General features: G+C 45.0%; 1 protein-coding gene across 2 annotated transcripts in view; it reads right to left on the reverse strand.

Annotated features, from left to right (window-relative positions):
• LONP2 (lon peptidase 2, peroxisomal) overlaps nt 1–18,065 on the reverse strand; it is a 64,372-nt gene that overhangs the window by 28,088 nt on the left and 18,219 nt on the right. For both annotated transcript variants that reach the window (XM_084813015.1, XM_084813014.1), the window contains one exon: nt 10,110–10,251. In XM_084813015.1, coding sequence (XP_084669141.1) covers nt 10,110–10,251 — 142 coding nt within the window. The remainder of the gene's footprint in view (nt 1–10,109; nt 10,252–18,065) is intronic.

The following is an 18,065-nucleotide window of genomic DNA, read 5'->3' on the forward strand; positions in this document are numbered from 1 at the left end:
CCACACCCTGCTGCCACCTCCCCACATCTACCGCCTGGGACAACTGCTTCACTCTGCCTAATGGTAGGGTTGGCCCTGATTTTGAGGGTGTGTAAACATGCTTTCCAATTATTTCAAAGCTCTCTTTTGCTTTTCTTCACTGCTACCACAAATATCTGCCAAAGCAGCAGGTGAAAGCCAACTAATATTGCCCAGATGAAACAGCAGAACTCTGTCAAATGACATAAACAAGCTGACTTTATGGAGGTATATGGCAGTCATCTTGAAGACTGCCTCCTAATAATATTTGTTTCTAAAAAGAAAGGCGGCTTTCCAGAAAGAAGCCTGCACTAATCAATTTATGTCCCCAAAGAAGTTTCAGCTGCTTTGATTTGAAAGAGCACGGCTGTAGTATAAAATGAACATGCAATGCATGGAAAATAAAAACCCATCCCATTAACAGGATGAGAAAAATTAGATGTGTTATGTGGGTGTGGCTCTATCGAAGAGAAGTTCCAGCAAGTCTAAAGCTGTGAACCCTCCATTTCATCAAAACGTAGACTCCCTCATTTCTCTATGCCTTTGAGTGTGTTGCACAACCTTGGAATCAGTGCACACTCTATGTACCAGGCCCTATATTCAGATAAACATTCAAAAGAAGACTGATTCCAGGCAATCCGTGCTAAAAACAAGGCAAGCTGCTTGCATGTGCAAACTTGACCCACTTAGCTAGATGCTTGCATAGTCTAATTTTACAATACTGAAGAGATGACAGTGCATTTGAGCAGGAGGGAACTCTACTCTCATATATCTAAAGCAGATCCAATATAGAAAAGAGACTGTCATGCATAATAATGATATGGAAGATCGTAATGAAGATTTTTTTTTCATGGTGACCAAGCAAGACTAAGACCTTCATTCTGAACTCTGTTACACTGAGATGGAAAACATAGGATCATACTGGTATCCCAGTATGAGGACAAAACCTTATACCTGCCCCTCTGATTTGGGACTGGGAGCCAGCCCTGTACTTTGTACCAAAGCAACAGCTGTTGACATCAGTGCAGTTACTCCAGAGCAAGGGAGGAGCCCAGTGTAGTGTAGGAGGATCACGCAAAAGGGATTTCTCTTTACACACACAATGAGGACAGAGGAGGCAGGACCTCAGGCAGCTTCCTCTGCCTTATTCTAAGGTCTACAGAGAGGGCCACCAACTCCTAGTTTAGGCATCCCCAAATATGTTGGGTCAGCGGGCACACTTGGAATTTTGAGAAAGTGTCATGGGCACTCTCACAAAATGGCTACTAGGGGGGCTTCCTCATTCATAAAATGGCTACCACGGTGGGCATGGGCAGTCACAAAACTCTCATTTTCCAGAAGCCAAACTAGTGAGTCTGAATGAAAAGTAACTTGCTAAAGAACCTAAGTACAAGACAGAGGTGGGGTCTGAGCTCCAAAACACAAAACCACTCTTCTGAACCCAAATAAAGATGATGCTGGAGGGCAGCACTTTGCTTTGCAGCATGCCCATGTCCACGCTAAAAATATATAATTAATTTTAAAAATCTTAAGAAATAAAATAAAAATCAGGAGGGTCAGGGAACCTGGTGGATGTCAAGTGAGGAGTCTGGAGTTACAGTGGTGCTCACGGGCACCAGACTGAACTAGGACTGGGATTTCCAGTCTTATAACCACTGAAAGCATAGCAATGGCTGCCCCCCATGCTTTTAACAAAAGGTGGACCAGAGATATAAGTGTGGTCTAGAAAGGGAAGAGGCTGAAAAACAACTAAACAGATGAAGCAATGGATTCCACTCAAGAGTTTATACCAGGGGTAGGTGATGTGGTGCCCATGGGCACCAATGTGCCCCCAGGTACCTTTCTTGATGCCAACCAAGGTGCCCTCCCTTTTCTAAAAAAAATAACACATTTTCTTACTGACAGCTGGGATTGCTGTGAAATAGGTGCTGGCTGGTGGTGCTGAAAACTGGGTGCAAAGGATTAGTTTAGTATGTTGGAGTTCAGACTCCAGCTATGCCTTGTGCTCAGTTTTTTGGGCAGGATACTTGTCCTTCGGCACAACTTCCATGGCAGCCGTTTTGTGGTGGTGCCCCAGACAGTTTTTCAAATTGCTGAATGTGCCCACAGCCCAAAAAAGTTGCCTACCCCTGGTTTGTACATTCACCAGCCAGATATTCTATGTGCACCCCACCAGCCATGTGCACACAAACTAATGGGCAAGATCAGTGGTATTCACAATTCTCATGGTGGGGGTAGGAAGGATGGTACAGATCCAGCATACGTACACCCTGCTCATATCATGTCACTGCATACAAGTGGTGAGCAGTGTTCATCCACTGCATCCCCCATTTAGACAGGCCATCACTGGACATGTGACAGGTTGTACTACACTTGCTAGTATCCACATTTACTAATGCCCAAAATTAAGGTCAGACACATGACCACATCACGGCACCCTCCTTAAGCAAACTTTGATTATCTGAGGCTCTCAAAGTGTATCAGCTTCAATGCTATGCAAGTCCCCTTCCTTAGTCATCTTAAGTCCAGAATGCTGCAGCCACACTGTTGACTGGGACTGGACACAGGGAGTGCTTGACTCCCATTACAACAGCTTCACTGGCTACCAGTCTGTTTCCAGGCAAAATTCGAAATGTTGGTAATGACCAATACAGCCCTATATGGCTTGGGACGAGGCTACCTGAAAGATCGCCTTCTCCCCTGTGAGCCTGCCCGGGTCTTAAGATCTTCAGGAGATGCTCTTCTTTCAGTACCATTCCCTTCAGAGGCACGTTTCATGGCGAAGCAAGAGAGAGCCTTCTCGGTGGCTGCTCCCAGGCTATGGAACTCCCTGCCAAGAGAGGCTAGGTTCACCCCCTCTCTGCTGTCCTTTTGTTGGCAGGCAAATATGTTCTTACTCTTGTTTTTAATTGTATTTTAAATATACGTGTTTTACGATTCTTTTAATCAGGTTTGATTTTAAAGGTCTTGGTTCTTATGATTGTAAGCCGCCTTGAGTGCCATTTTCTTGGTCAAAAGATGGGGTACAAATCAAATCAATCAATAAACTCCATCTACACAGCGTTCTGCAATCTGCACTTGCTGCCAGCATTGCACTTACCCAGCACCTTCCTTCCACCTCCCTCCCTCGAGTTCTAGAGCCCTTGCTTCATGCATGATCAATGATCAATGCTGCTTTGACATGAAAAGTTCTCACGTAATACATAACGGGACATCCGCGATGCCTAAGCAACAGCATGCTGCTGTCAAGATAATTTATCTTTTCCATTATGGTACGAATACATCCCTTTAGAGTAGCGGTTTGAATTATGGCCCAGAAGAGTGCTTCTAATTAAAATTATATATCACACATACACACACAGTTTGAACAACTGTCAAGGATAGAAAGCCATCTCAATTAGCTTTTATTACAGTATTTTTTAAGAAGTATAACACATTGAAAGGGCGGCCCCCCCACCAAAGATGAACCTTAACTTCATGTGAACCTAAAATAACTCAGAACACCCTTCCATAATCTGGTACCCTCCAGATGTGCTGAGCATGCTGGCTGGGGGATGCTGGGAGTTGTAGTCGAACACACCTGGAAAGCACCAGCTTGGGGAAGGCTGACTCAGAAGCTTCAGCTATGTTTTATCTGACTATTTTCTCTCACTGCTGGTTGGATTTGATGAATTTTTAGAGTTTTAATAGGATTGTTTTATTGTTTGCATTTTGTACTGTATTTGCAAACCAATTTGTGATTATTATAAAGAGCGGTATATACATTTAGTTTTAGAAAAAATATTGGGTCTCCCCCCCCGCCCCGGCGCATTCTGACCCATTTTGAAATTCCATATAAACCCACATGAAATTTCTGCTGCCTGTTTAACAGAAAGGGGTCGTTGTGTTCCTTGGTGAAGTGGTGGGGAGGGTTAATTAAGAAAATGGCACTTGGATTTCAACAGGTAAAGTCTGAGAAGGGTTCATTCCTTTCCAGAAAGATAAAACAGGTTTGTCGGCTGTTCTAAAGAAGGCTTGTTTACCCTTGCCATGTCCTCATTTGAAACAGAAAGCGCCCCAAGCCTTTTCAAGAACAATTGCATTAGTCACTCAGTTTCCCTTCAAATTCAGAAATTATTTTAGCGAACCAGATTAGCTGGCAGCTGTTTCCAAGGTAAAGGGTTGGATCCAGGATCTTCCTTGTGCAAGATAAAGGGCTCCACTTGGGGAAGGTCCCTCCTCTTGATATTTGGGGATCCCCCCTCCCCTCCACACCACAGCTCACTCCAACCCGCAGCGTCTGTTGACTCTGCGTAACATTTTCAGGGGGCGGGAGGGACTGCCATGGGAAGGAGGGGATGGGGAAGTCCACTTCTGTCAGCACAGCTGATCCAGTGTAAATCTGGATCCAACCCAAAGGTGGCACTTCTTCAACCTACCACAATCGTGGAAATCGCTGCTGCCTGTATCCCTGACCCGCCAGAGCAAGTGCTACGCTTCTCCATAGGAGCGCATGCCAGACAATGGTCAGGAACTGTCACATGTAGAGGACAAAGTCTTGCCTGAATCAGACTTGAATGTGCCCATCACTACTTTCCAAATTGGCTACTCCCCAAGGAAGAATATATTATTGCAAATTCCCTGAACAGGGAAGTCCAGAGACAGTGCTGCAAGTGTTAGTTTCCTTTGGATGAGGGCACTTAGGGTTTGTCATATTTCCTTATACAAAAGCAGAACTTATTGGAAGCAAGCAGACCCCGAAGAACAGGCAGTAGAACCGGTGATCCTGCATGAGATTCCCCGCCGGCCCCTAGGCTGCATCCTACCCCAAAGTTTACTCCAGCTAAACTCTCCACCTGCTTCTCTCTTGAAGAGGCTCTAAACTATTCTCCCCACCCAGTCCCATTAATAGGAGGGAGTGCCATCCCAAACTCAGAAGGATATTACGTTCCAAAGGCTGGAGAGGGATGTCTAGCTATTGAGGAACATTACCATTCTTTTTGTTTGGGCATCTGATTACTCATCAGTTTTCCACTCGCAGCCACAGGCCTATATTTACAGGACTCGAGGAAGCCAAATTCCAAGGCCACCATGAAGCCACACTTCTTTGTACTGAATTGTGGCCCATCTGCATTACAGCACACAACTGGAAGCATCCTAGAGAAAAGCAGATGCCTCTTTTAAGAACGGAACGACTACCATGCTAGATCAGGTGGAGGGTCCATCTTGTACAGGGGTGGGCAACTTGTGGCCCTCCAGATGTTTTGGCCTACAGCTCCGACCAGATGTAATGGTGCCCTCACCAAAGGAAGTGAGGTGGGTGGCTACTTGCCAGAAATGCTTGCCAGGCTCCTGCGTTGTGCTCTTTTCAGCACCTTCTTATTTTCCCAGGCATTTTTGTCTTTCAGTTTCTATTGTTTTAAATCTGTTATTGTGTTTTAAATCTTTGCACTGCTACTAGGTTTTAATTTTGGTTTTAATTTTTATTTTAAACGGTAGTTTTAAACAGCTAAACTCTTACATTGTATTTTATCGTGTTGTATTTTATGGTTTTGTTTTGAACCGCCCGGAAAGCTTCGGCTATCAAGTGGTATAGAAATGCAAGAAATAAATAAATGAAATTTAAAAAACCTCATATGGGCCTGTGAATGTTCCCCATCTGGACAACTGGCTTCTTCCCCATGCCCTGCCCTATCTCCCGGCAAGGGAAAGCTCTCCAATGCTTGTCCTGCAGAGGTTTGTTCTGCTTACTTCTGAGTATATATGCTGAGGCTTGGTAATTGGGTTGCTATCTGAAAGTGCTGCATAGCAATTAAGTCCTGCTTACTTCTGAGTTGGCTTAAAATTGGTAAGGAACACAATCTGGCCCCAACTACTCTACCATGATGGTTACTAATCCACAGTGGTTGTCTGTTTTTGTTTTACTAGACAACGTGCTGAAAAATATCATTTGTGGCATACCATCTGTGAGAAGGAAGAGAGAGAGAAAGAACCCACTGTTATCTAATCGACCTATTCACCTGGAGGAAAACCTTGCTTATCACAGGTGAGTGGATATTTATGTTTGGGATGGAGCAAACAGGTAAGCAAGCCCAAATAGGTTCTACATGGGGCTGCCTTTGAAAAGAAGAATTTGGAGGCTTCAATTGATGCAAAATGTGGCAGCAAGAATTTTAACTGGAGCTGCGTGAAATTGGGGGCGGTATGATCACATGACTCTGCTGTTACAACTACTTCATTGGCTCACAATTCGCCTGAGGCCCCAGGCCATAAAGACAGTTGGCAAGCTGTCCTGGTCGCCCACTCAGTCTTCCCAGCAAAGCTAGGCTTTACCAAGGCCCCAGTTCCTGTCTGGAGAGCCTGGTCCCCCCAACCCTAACCAAAGGCTTAACTCTATCCCTCACATGCAACTGAAACTTCCCCCTGTCCATGCGGTATACTCAAAGACAGTCAGCAAGCTGTCCTGGTTGCCCGCTCTGTCTGCTTGACCAAGCTAGGCTTTACCGAGACCCTGGTTCCTGTCTGGAGAGGTGGGTCTCCCAACCCTAACCTGAGAATTAACCCTAATCCTCACATGTAACTGAGACATTCCCCCATCCACCCGGTTTACTCCAAGAATGTCAGCAAGCCATCCTTTTAGCACACTTAGTCTTTGTGGCCTAGCTATGCTTTACCAAGGCCCCGGTTCCTGTCTGGAGAGCTGGGTCTCCGTTGCCCTAGTCCCCAAATTGACCTAAGGCTATGGAATTCTTTGCTCAACATGCCTGGATGGCCCCTTCTTTGATGACGTTCCAATACTTAGTGAAACAACATTATTTGAGTTGGGCCTTTGGCTTGGATCATGTTGCTTTCTCTCCCTGATACGTATCAGCATTGTTTTTGTAACGCAAGGATGGGCAACTTGTGGCCCTCCAGATGTTTTGGCCTATAACTCCCATCATGCCTCACCATTGGGTATGTTGGCTAGGAATGACTCTGCCAGGCACAATCATGTGCTATTTGTTCACCCTGGCTTTTCCCAACCATTAACTTATCTAAATGTTGATCTGCTTTTAATGATGTATTGTTTTGTAATGCGTGGTGAACCACTTCAGTTTTTTTAAAAATGGGAAGCGATATATAAATATTGCAAAATAAAATTTAAAAATAATAACATAGATGAATATAAGAGCAGCCATAAAGTCTAAAAAATCTCTAAAATGCCTGGGAGAAAAGAAAGGTCCTCCTCACCTGGCACTGAAAAGATAACAATATAGGCCCCAGGTGAGCTTCTATGGGAAAGGCATCCCATAAAAGGGGCACCACATCTGAGAAGGCTCTCTCCTTATATTTTTAATCCACCCAACAATAGATGTTCTTTGGGCAGATTACAACTAAAAGGGTAAAGTAAAATGTAATTAGAGATTAAAACCATGCAAAGTATCAGGCAAAAAGAACCTTCAATAGCAAGGTGTAACACTGGAAAACTTATGTGCATTCAAAACCTATATTCCAATAACATGCAGAATAGTTTCTGTGATCATTCAGCAGCTTGCCCACTTTGCCTGATTTCTCTATCTACAAACACACTCAGTTGAGAAGCCCTTGGATCCTTTTCTGTCTATTCCAACCTTCAACTGGGGTCATCTAAATATAGAACAAACGTTCCCTTGTTGACGGACAGTAACTGGAAATAGGAAGCCATTCTGCTTTGCTCAAGCGACAAACCTCAGCCCCACCGTCTGGACTGTCAACGTACGTAACACTGGGAGACTCTGGCTTGTCCTTCCAAGTGTATAGGGCAGGAAATATTTGTTTACTTCCAAGCAGACTGTACCCCAAGTATTTTGATTTCCAGGGTCCTTCTACATTTGTTACAGCTGCCGACGTTATATCTGGGAGCTCCTGCCTAAACATTCAATGCAGAAATATTTCTGCCCTGCTGAAAAAGGGAAGACTATTCCCCAATGGAAAATATGTCAGACAGATGTAAGGAAGTGCTTAGCCCAAGGGTGGGGAACCTTGTTCAGCCAGAGGGCGGAATTCAATTTCAGAGAAGCTCTCGGGGGGCTGCATTCCAATGGTGGGTGGGGCCAAAGCAAAAGGGGTGGGGCTAAACGTTTAAAGAACAGCAGTGTATTTTAGCTTAAACCTCTTTCTGCCAATAACTAAGTCTTAGGAAAGGCATTGCAACCTGTAAGAACAGGGTGGGGGGCGGGGAAACTGCAGAAAAACTATTCACAGCTGTGGGAAAGGGGTGGGGTCAAGGGAAGGGGGTGTGGACATCTGGGGAACCCTGGAGGGCCAGACTGGGACCTGGGCGAGCAGTTCCCGACCCCTGGCTTAAATCATCTTAACCTGCCCTGGGAAGCTTTAAGGATGAAAAGAAATTAACCCAGGGATGTCTCCTGTACAAAAGATTGATCACCTGAAGGCAACTCCCCAATTCCAAGAGAGGTAATCTCAAGGCAAACTCATGGAGATTGTAAGTGTCTAATACAATCTAACGAAGTCTAACTATGTTGTTGTTCAGTCGTTAAGTCGTGTCCGACTCTTCGTGACCCCATGGACCATAGCACACCAGGCCTTCCTGTCCTGCACTCTCTCCCGGAGTGTGCTCAAGTTCATAGTCTAACTATGATCTACATTTAAACAAAGTTTAAACTATGTAAAACTACATTTATGGCTAACTATGATCATCCTTGGGTGGGCGGCAATTCCAAGTTATCCATTGTTGGCCTTCTCTTGTTTTCAACCACACTGAAAAATAATACTTTATCACAGTACTAAGACGACACAATCACAAGACTTGGAGGTACTCTATGAAAAAAAATTCCTTCGTGTAACGATTTCCAGTACGAACTACTTGCTATTCTACAAATGTAGCTGGGCTGTTCTCCTCCACCCCCCGCTTCCTTCCTGCCCTGTATGTTATAAATAAAAATGCCTTTCTGTGAGAATGTCAACTAGTCCCTTGGTAATCAGTCTAAGGATCCAGCAGCTGCCCAAGTCCTCTCCCTTGTGTTTTTGTTTCCTTATGCGTAGGATCCAAAATAGCCACCAATTTCAATATGGCAGAAAGCATCTCCAATATCATCTCAAACTGAGTATTTTTTTTATAAATGAAGGTCAAATCAGCCATCTTAGTTTCTTTAAGCTCACAAACTCAGAGATCCAGTGTGGATGCAATACCAGCTCCATGCTAAATTTGAGGCGCAATCCTAGGCATGTTTGGACAGAAAAAAGTCCTACAACTCCCAGAATTCCCCAGCTAGCATGGCTGACTGGGGAATACTGGGCATTGTAGGACCTTTTTCTAAACATGCATAGGATTGTGCCCTAAGTTAATGGATTGGAGACCAGTCTCAGGAATGTGTACCCTGCCCCCTCCCACAGCCTCTACATTTCCCTGAAGCAACCCCACCTCACAGTAGTTAAGCAGTTAATTGGTGTTCATGGCATTAGGGATAACTAGGGCTTCCCTTTACCCAGGATCTGAAACCCACATCCAATAGTCCTGCACTAACACTGTAGAAAAGAAACTACTAGTGTAGTTTTCCATTTAAAACACACACAAGCAACCTGCAACCCCTTGAAGACCTTTCGTGCAGCTCACCAGGTGCCCAAGCTACCCCGCCACTGAATCCACTGGGGTGGGGGTGGGGAAGGGGAATGCCAGCCCTGGTCCTACCCGCCAGACCAGGCCTCAATCACTGGTATGCATCCCCTAACCACCCACCCACCACCTTATGTGGCCCTTGGGAGCAAAAATGTTGCCCATGCCTGATACAGAAGCATAAAGCTCCCAAACTACAAATCTAACAATTTCCTGAAGGCATCTGGTTGGGTGCTTTGGTGACAGGATGCTGGATTAGATGGACCTTTGATCCCATTCAGGGGGATTCTTCTAATGGTCTTAAGCATTAAGAACCACAATGATCAGGGCAACTGATGAACAAGACACACAATCACTAATAGAACTGGCTTTCTTAACTTTAATTCCATATTATTTTCACCCCCCAAAGTCCTATGTTTTGTTGAAAAAATGATACTCCAGTTCGTCATGTCTAGAATGAAACATTGAAAATATAGCTGCAAGATGCAACATGGAAGAAGCTCATCACATTCCTTACCTCAAGCAAAGCAGCCGCTGGATCCCCTTGCAAGCTTTTTCCGAGCTTGTCAACCTCATCTAGCAGGAACACTGGATTGTTAACCCCAACAGTCTTCAAGCCATTGATGATTCGCCCAGGCATGCTGCCAACATAGGTACGCCTGGTGGGGAAGAAGTGAAGAGACTGAAATATGGGACACAACGTAACGGAAAGACAAGATGCAAATGTGGAAACACATACACAAAACAGCTAAAGAGTTCAGGGGTCCCCAACCTCTTTGGGTAAGGGGGCATATCTGAAATTGTGAGAGTGTTGTTGGTGCTCTTACAAAATGGCTGACATAAGAACATGGGAAAAGCCGTGCTTGATCAGACCAAGGCTCCATCCACTCCAACATTCTGCACACATTCTTCCACACAGTGGTCAACCTGCTGCCCATGGGAAACCCACAAGTAGGATGTGAGTGCAACGCCACCATCACACCCATGGTCTCCAGAAAATGGTGCACATAGGCACACTGCCTCTGCCGGAGGTAGCACATAGCCATCAGGACTAGTAACCATTGGTAGCCTTCTCCTCCAGGAATTTGTCTACCCCCCTTTTAAAGCCATCCAAATTGGTGGCCATCACTACATCTTGTGGATGTGAATTCCACAGTTTAACTAGGTGCTATGTGAAGTCCTTCCTTTTATCTGTCCTGAATTTTCCACCAATCAGTTTCATGGCATGACCCTGGGTTTTAGTATTATGTGAGAGAGAGAAAAATGTCTCACTATTCACATTCTCCACACCATGCATAGTTTTCTACACTTCTACCATGTCTCCTCTTACCCTCCTTTTTTATGGGGTGGGGCTTGCCCATTCACAGAATGGCTGCCACGGTGGGCACGGCCACTCACAAACTCTCATTTTCCAGAAGGCAAACTGGTGAGACTAAAAGAAAAGTATTTTGCCCAAGAACCAAAGTACAAAGCAGAGGTGGGACCTAGGCTCCAAAACACAAAACTTTTGAACCCAAGTAAAGATAGTGCTGGAGGGCAGCCCTTTGCTTTGCAGCATGCCAGTCTCCTAGTTAAAAAATTACTTCATTAATGTTTCTAAGAAACAAAATAAAAATCAGAAGCTTGGCGGGCACCAAGAGAGGTGAGGTGTCCGTAGGTACCATGCTGGATATCCAGGGATAGGTATTTACCGAAACAGAGAGGTACTTTTCAAAGCACCTGATAAAAATGAAATGACCATTTGATCAGACACATGAAAATGTCTTACTCAGAATAAGATCACTGGTCAAGCTATCCTAGCATTGCCTTCTGAGTGATTAACAGCAGCTCTTCGAGGTCTCAGGCAAAGGGTCATTTCCAGCCAGCTACCTGGGATTTTGCTACCTGGAGATGTCAGGGATTCTGCATGATGGCACTGAGCCCTCCCTATCATCTCAGAAAAACCACCCAATACATTCATGCAACTTTTTAAATAGCCAGGATTCCCCACAATACACAGGGAAGCAGATGCTCAATATTTTCCCAGTTGCTCTTCCCTGCTGATCACAGGGGAAACTGGCCATTTCAACATACATGTGTGCACTCCCAAATGCCCATGGATGGTATTACATGAGTGTTTTCTTTGTACTCAGGCTCAAAATAAAGACGTCTGGGTCAACTCTGAGTCAAGGGAAACCAGGCTGGTGGCTGGAATATGGACAAGATGGAGGTTGTGCTTATTTATTTATTTATTTATTTATTCATTCATTCATTTCATTTCTATACTGCCCAGTAGCTGAAGCTCTCTTGTGATGCTTAGACATCACAGTAAACCATGGTTCAAATAACCATGGGTTACTGTGATGGGTACAAGCCTAGCCTTCCCCTGGGCTTGTGCGCTCTCACATCCTCTGCAGATTCAACTGCATGGAAGAGATTGAAGCTTGTCCGCCATGCTTTTTAACATCTACATGAAACTACTGGGAGCAGCCATCCAGAGGTTTAAACTAAACAAGTGTTATCAGTAAGTGGATGACATGCAGCTCTGCCAGGCAGGGCATTTCTCTCCCCCAGCTTCCTTGGTTAGCAAGCAAGCCAGCCAGCCTATCCGTTCTTCCAACCATGCAGAGTGGACTGGCAGACATTCCCAAAGGGGGGTCTCTCTGAGCCATGGAACAGGCAGAACTAGATCGATTCTCTCTTACTGTCTCTGCCTGCTCTAAAGCTCAGTGTGTCATGAAAAAGTCTCCTTCCTCTCCCCCAATGGAAGGAGGTGGGGGGTTCCCTAAAGTAGCTGAGCCATTTGATAGTGTTGTCCTACGAGCCATTCTTTCCCATGAGCAACGATGTTTGTGAAGATTCCATGTCATCAGAGCAGTCTACTCAACAGTCGGGAAGGTTAACAGACCACTGGGATTTTCTAGCATTGCACAGTTTTCAGTCCTGAACATTGTCAGGCCAATAAGAAATCTGAGTTCTTTCTGCTGGGCCAGAATGGGCTTTGCTGCTTACAACCACAAAACCCCTTTTGCTTGGAATCTTTATGTTGGTCCTACTCCCAGCTCAAAAATAAATGGGTCATCCAGACTGTACCCAGGCTCTAAGATTTCCACTGTATCTCCAGAATAAATAGAATAAATAGGGAGGATTTAATAAGTTTATATGGTTTAAAAGAAGAAAATGTGAGAAACTTTCTAAGCTCTAAGCAAAAATTATTTAGTTTCTGCTTCTGTACGGGGGAGAAAAATTCCGTTGAACTACAATGCTAATGACCAAAATTATAGCGAAGAGCCAGTGATATAACGACACTCTTATTCCCTAGAAATCTCCCATTACCGGAGAGCAGCAACAAGATATATGTATGCAATTATGCTAATGAAGAAGACTGGTACCGTACTAGTCACATTAAACCAATTTGACAATCACGCTGGTTTGGTTCAGATGTCACGACTAAACCAGGGCTTGGCCTATGGGAATTTGCAACGGCATAAGTATCCATCAAACACATGAAATGTTAGTATCAGAAGGTATATATACACACATGTGAACCCAGAGGGGTGGGGGGAAGTAAACAGTGGAGTCAAATGACAATGAAATGCAGTAAGTACAACCTTAATTGCAATTTGACCCCTTGTTGTTGTTTATTCGGTCAGTCGATTCCGACTCTTCGTGACTTCATGGACCAGCCCACGCCAGAGCTTCCTGTCGGCCGTCGCCACCCCCAGCTCCCCCAAGGTCGAGTCCATCACCTCCAGAATATCATCCATCCACCTTGCCCTTGGTCGGCCCCTCTTCCTTTTGCCTTCCACTTTCCCTAGCATCAGCATCTTCTCCAGGGTGTCCTGTCTTCTCATGATGTGGCCAAAGTACTTCAGTTTTGCCTTTAATATCATTCCCTCAAGTGAGCAGTCTGGCTTTATTTCCTGGAGTATGGACTGGTTTGATCTTCTTGCAGTCCGAGGCACTCTCAGAATTTTCCTCCAGCACCACAGTTCAAAAGCATCTATCTTCCTTCGCTCAGCCTTCCTTATGGTCCAGCTCTCGCAGCCATAGGTTACTACGGGGAATACCATTGCTTTCACTATGTGGACCTTTGTTGTCAGTGTGATGTCTCTGCTCTTCACTATTTTATCAAGATTTGTCATTGCTGTCCTCCCAAGAAGTAAGCGTCTTCTGATTTCCTGGCTGCAGTCAGCGTCTGCAGTAATCTTTGCGCCTAGAACGAAAAAGTCTGTCACTGCCTCCACAATTTCTCCCTCTATTTGCCAGTTCTCAATCAAGCTGGTTGCCATAATCTTGGTTTTTTTGAGGTTGAACTGCAACCCAGCTTTTGCACTTTCTTCTTTCACCTTCGTCATGAGGTTCCTCCGCTCCTCCTCGCTTTCAGCCATCAAAGTGGTATCATCTGCACATCTGAGATTGTTAATGTTTCTTCCAGCGATTTTAACTCCAGCCTTGGATTCATCAAGCCCAGCACGTCACATGATGTGTGTCAAGGGCTCCTTGGAGGGCTCTCTCAGTCTAATCCAGTAGCTAAGTCCAGACACAGACAAAGAGATTCCTTTCAAAGCTTTACTCTTCTTTTACAACTTAACAACTATACCGTTTGCAACTAGATCTGAGCAGCACAGTACCTATGCCCTAAGTTGGAACAGTTGGTCCCCGTCTGAAAGGGAATTACTGGCAGACCCCTGAACTTAAGGACTAGGGAGAGTCCCTCCCCTTTTCCCTTGGAGCCTCTGGGCGCAGCCGTTGTTTGCGCGCCAACCTGGCACTTCGCCTCCTTTCCGCGCCCTCCATCTGGCGCCGCTCTCTGCGTCTGCGTCGCGCATCCACCAAGTCTGCTATCTCTGCTTGGTCACTCCCTGGACTGCTAACTAAACTAGGAATGCTGGTGGGAGGAATCTCCGTCAGCTGTTGGTCCTGGGAAAGAGGAGCGACTGCTCTTCCTCAGAATCAGAACTACTCTGGGATTCTATGGGCTCAGTGTCCACCCTGACAATGTGTTCTGCATACAGGTTGAATAGGTAGGGTGAGAGTATACAACCCTGCCGTGCTCCTTTCCCAATCTTAAGCCAGTCCGTTGTTCCATGGTCTGTTCTTACAGTTGCTACTTGGTCGTTATACAGATTCCTCAGGAGGCAGACAAGATGACTTGGTATCCCCATACCACCAAGAACTTGCCACAATTTGTTATGATCCACACAGGCAAAGGCTTTAGAGTAATCAATAAAACAGAATAGATGTTTTTCTGAAACTCCCTGGCTTTCTCCATTATCCAGCGGATATTGGGAATTTGGTCTCTAGGTCCTCTGCCTTTTCGAAACCCACCTTGTACATCTGGCAATTCTCGTTCCATGAATTGCTGGAGTCTACCTTGCAAGAACTTGAGCATTACCTTACTGGCATGTGAAATAAGTGCCACTGTTCAATAGTTTGAACATTCTTTGGTGCTTCCCTTTTTTGGTACGGGGATATAGGTTGATTTTTTCCAATCTGTTGGCCATTCTTGTGTTTTCCAAATTTGCTGGCATATGGCATGCATCACCTTGACAGCATCATCTTGCAAGATTTTAAACAGTTCAGTTGGGATACCGTCATCTCCTGCTGCCTTGTTATTAGCAATGCTTCTTAAGGCCCATTCAACCTCACTCTTCAGGATGTCTGGCTCTAGCTCATTGACCACACCGTCAAATCTATCCCCAATATCATTAGCCTTCCTATACAGATCTTCCGTATATTCTTGCCACCTTTTCTTGCTCTCTTCTGCTTCTGTTAGGTCCTTGCCATCTTTGTTTTTGATCATACCCATTTTTGCCTGGAATTTACCTCCCATGTTTCTAATTTTCTGGAAGAGGTCTCTTGTCCTTCCTATTCTGTTATCTTCTTCCACTTCCGCACACTGCTTGTTTAAAAATAATTCCTTATCTCTTCTGGCTAACCTCGGGAATTTTGCATTTAATTGGGCATATCTCCCCCTATCACTGTTGCCTTTTACTTTCCTTCTTTCTTGGGCTGCTTCCAGTGTCTCAGCAGACAGCCATCTTGCCTTCTGGGTTTTCTTTTTCTTTGGGACGTTTTTCGTTGCCACCTCCTGAGCAATGTTGCGAACTTCTGTCCATAGTTCTTCCGGGACCCTATCTACTAAATCTAGTCCCTTAAATCTATTCTTCACCTCCACTGCATATTCATGAGGAATATTCGTGAGCTCATATCTAACTGATCTGTGGGTCTTCCCTATTCTCTTTAGTCTGATTCTAAATTGTGCAATAAGAAGTTTGTCATCTGAACTACAATCAGCTCCAGGTCTTGTTTTTACCAACTGCATACATGTCCCCCACCTTTGGCTACAAAGGATGTAGTCAATCTGATTTTGGTGTCGACCGTCTGGTGAAGTCCATGTATAAAGTCGTCTCTTAGGTTGCTGGAAGAGAGTGTTTGTTATGCACAGTGAGTTGTCTTGGCAAAATTCTATCAGCCTATGTCCTGCTTCATTTTGTTCTCCCAAACCATGCTTGCCTGTAATTCCAGGTGTCGTTTGACTACCCACCTTAGCATTCCAGTCTCCTGTAATGAAAATAACATCTTTTTTTGGCGTACTATCCAGTAGGTGCTGCAATTTGACCCCTACTGTTTACATTTTTTTACTTTACGGTGCCAGAAGGCTGACTGTACCGCAGCTAAAGCACAAACACAACTATCCCTTCAGCTACAGAAGTTCGTCTGTAGCCAAAACTGAACGAACGAGAAACCAGCAAATGATCCATCCTGAGAAAGGAAGGAGAGGAGGATACAGACAGAAACCTGCGTTCTCTAGCAATTTTCCCCTTCCTCACACAGCCTTTTGTTAAAAGATTGAGTACGGTTAAAGAGATTTACAGAGAAGGGTACAGGCGGTGAACAATGGGCCAGGAAGGGCTGTAGCTCAGTGGCAGAGTGCATGCTTTGCATGGAAAAGGTCCAAGGTTCAATCCCCGGTGTCTCTAGGCAAGGCTGGAAAAACTCCTGCCTGAAACCCTGGAGAACCATTGCCAGTCAGAGACAACAATACTGGACTAGATGGACCAAGGGTCCGACTCAGTATAAGGCTGCTTCCTAGGTTCCAGTGGGCCAACTGGAAGTCATTTGCAGATCATATTTAGCTTGTGCAATTTCAAAGGGACTTGCTCCCTTAAATCTGTTCCACTGAAAAAATCCATAGGACTTCAAAGTGCTTAGCTCTGACAGGATTGCATTCCTAAGAAGTCAGTGTGAGGCAGTGGATACCGTGTTGGACTTTGACCAGGGAGACCTGGGTTCAAAGTCCTCACTAAACCATAAAATTCATCTTGAGCCAGTCTCTCTCTCTCTCTTACCGTGTGAATTATCTCACAGGGTTGTCGTGGGGAGTAACATCTGGAAAGGGGGGAGTTAACACCACGTACACCACTTGCTTTAGAGAAAGGGAAGGATAAAATTTTAAGTAATAATGTTTCTAAAAATTTGATTTGTAGAATCAGACACTTTAAAGTGCAGAAAGGGAAGAAGGGGAAGGGAGGGAGAAGAAGTAACATCTTGCCTGATGTTCATAAAGAAAACATGTCAAAAATGTCAAGAGAACACATCAGGAATCTTATTATTGCCTCAGCAGAGTCAATCTATATGTTAGCCCTATGCCGATTTCACTTTCACTTCTCCAAATAAAGTCATCCCCAAAGTGAATGGCTTTCTTCCAAAAAGTCAGAATCTGTCCCCGGGGCATTCCTTTTTAAAGGAAGCCAATATTCCTTAAGAATGAAGCTGAAATTCCGAAGCTGTCGCCTGCTCTATTTTTCCAAAGAAGTTGGGTCTCTAAGGAAATAGGACAAATTTTTGCACAGAGGGGAGCAGCTGCCTGCCAAAGGACAGCTGGAAAGTGTCCATTTGGGTCCTGTATGAGGAGGCTTTTTTCTTTCTTTTTTTGGCAGAATGGAAAACAGTAGTGAATCCAGAGAGTCCTAGCAGAAGGTGGATTCACATGCAGGCCAAATGCTAAGCACGGGTGTTCCCTGCTTCCAGTATCTGAATAGCCCATGAGATGGTACTCTCAAAGAACTGTCCTGCATCACCATGCCACAAAGAGCCCTCATTTCCTCACTGATGCTGCCACTTGGACTACAGGCTTCCTCTCCAGGAGCCACAGAGATGCATCCCATCAAAAATGCCAACTCCATAAAGATCCAAGAGATCTTGCACCAAATGGCCAGCGTAAAGTGAAAGCAAGAACATACGACGAGGCGCGAGCGAATGAGGTCAGGGATCAAAAAGGCCATTTGCTACTTGTGAGTAGTGAGGGCCTTCTGAACCCCTGCAAGTAACAATGGTCTGGAGTTCTGATAACCAGAAGCTGCCCCCCACTGCTGGCCCCACTCACACTTGGCTTTAGAGGGCCAGTAGCTCTTTCAAACTCAGAAAGAGAGCGTTTGCACATGTGGGTGGCAGCTGTAATGTAGCCCCACTATTCCTGTGACCAAAC

The sequence above is a fragment of the Heloderma suspectum genome, chromosome 8 (assembly GCF_057233095.1).
Source record: "Heloderma suspectum isolate Gila_16-S chromosome 8, 16-S_ref, whole genome shotgun sequence".
Classification (NCBI taxonomy): domain Eukaryota; kingdom Metazoa; phylum Chordata; class Lepidosauria; order Squamata; family Helodermatidae; genus Heloderma; species Heloderma suspectum.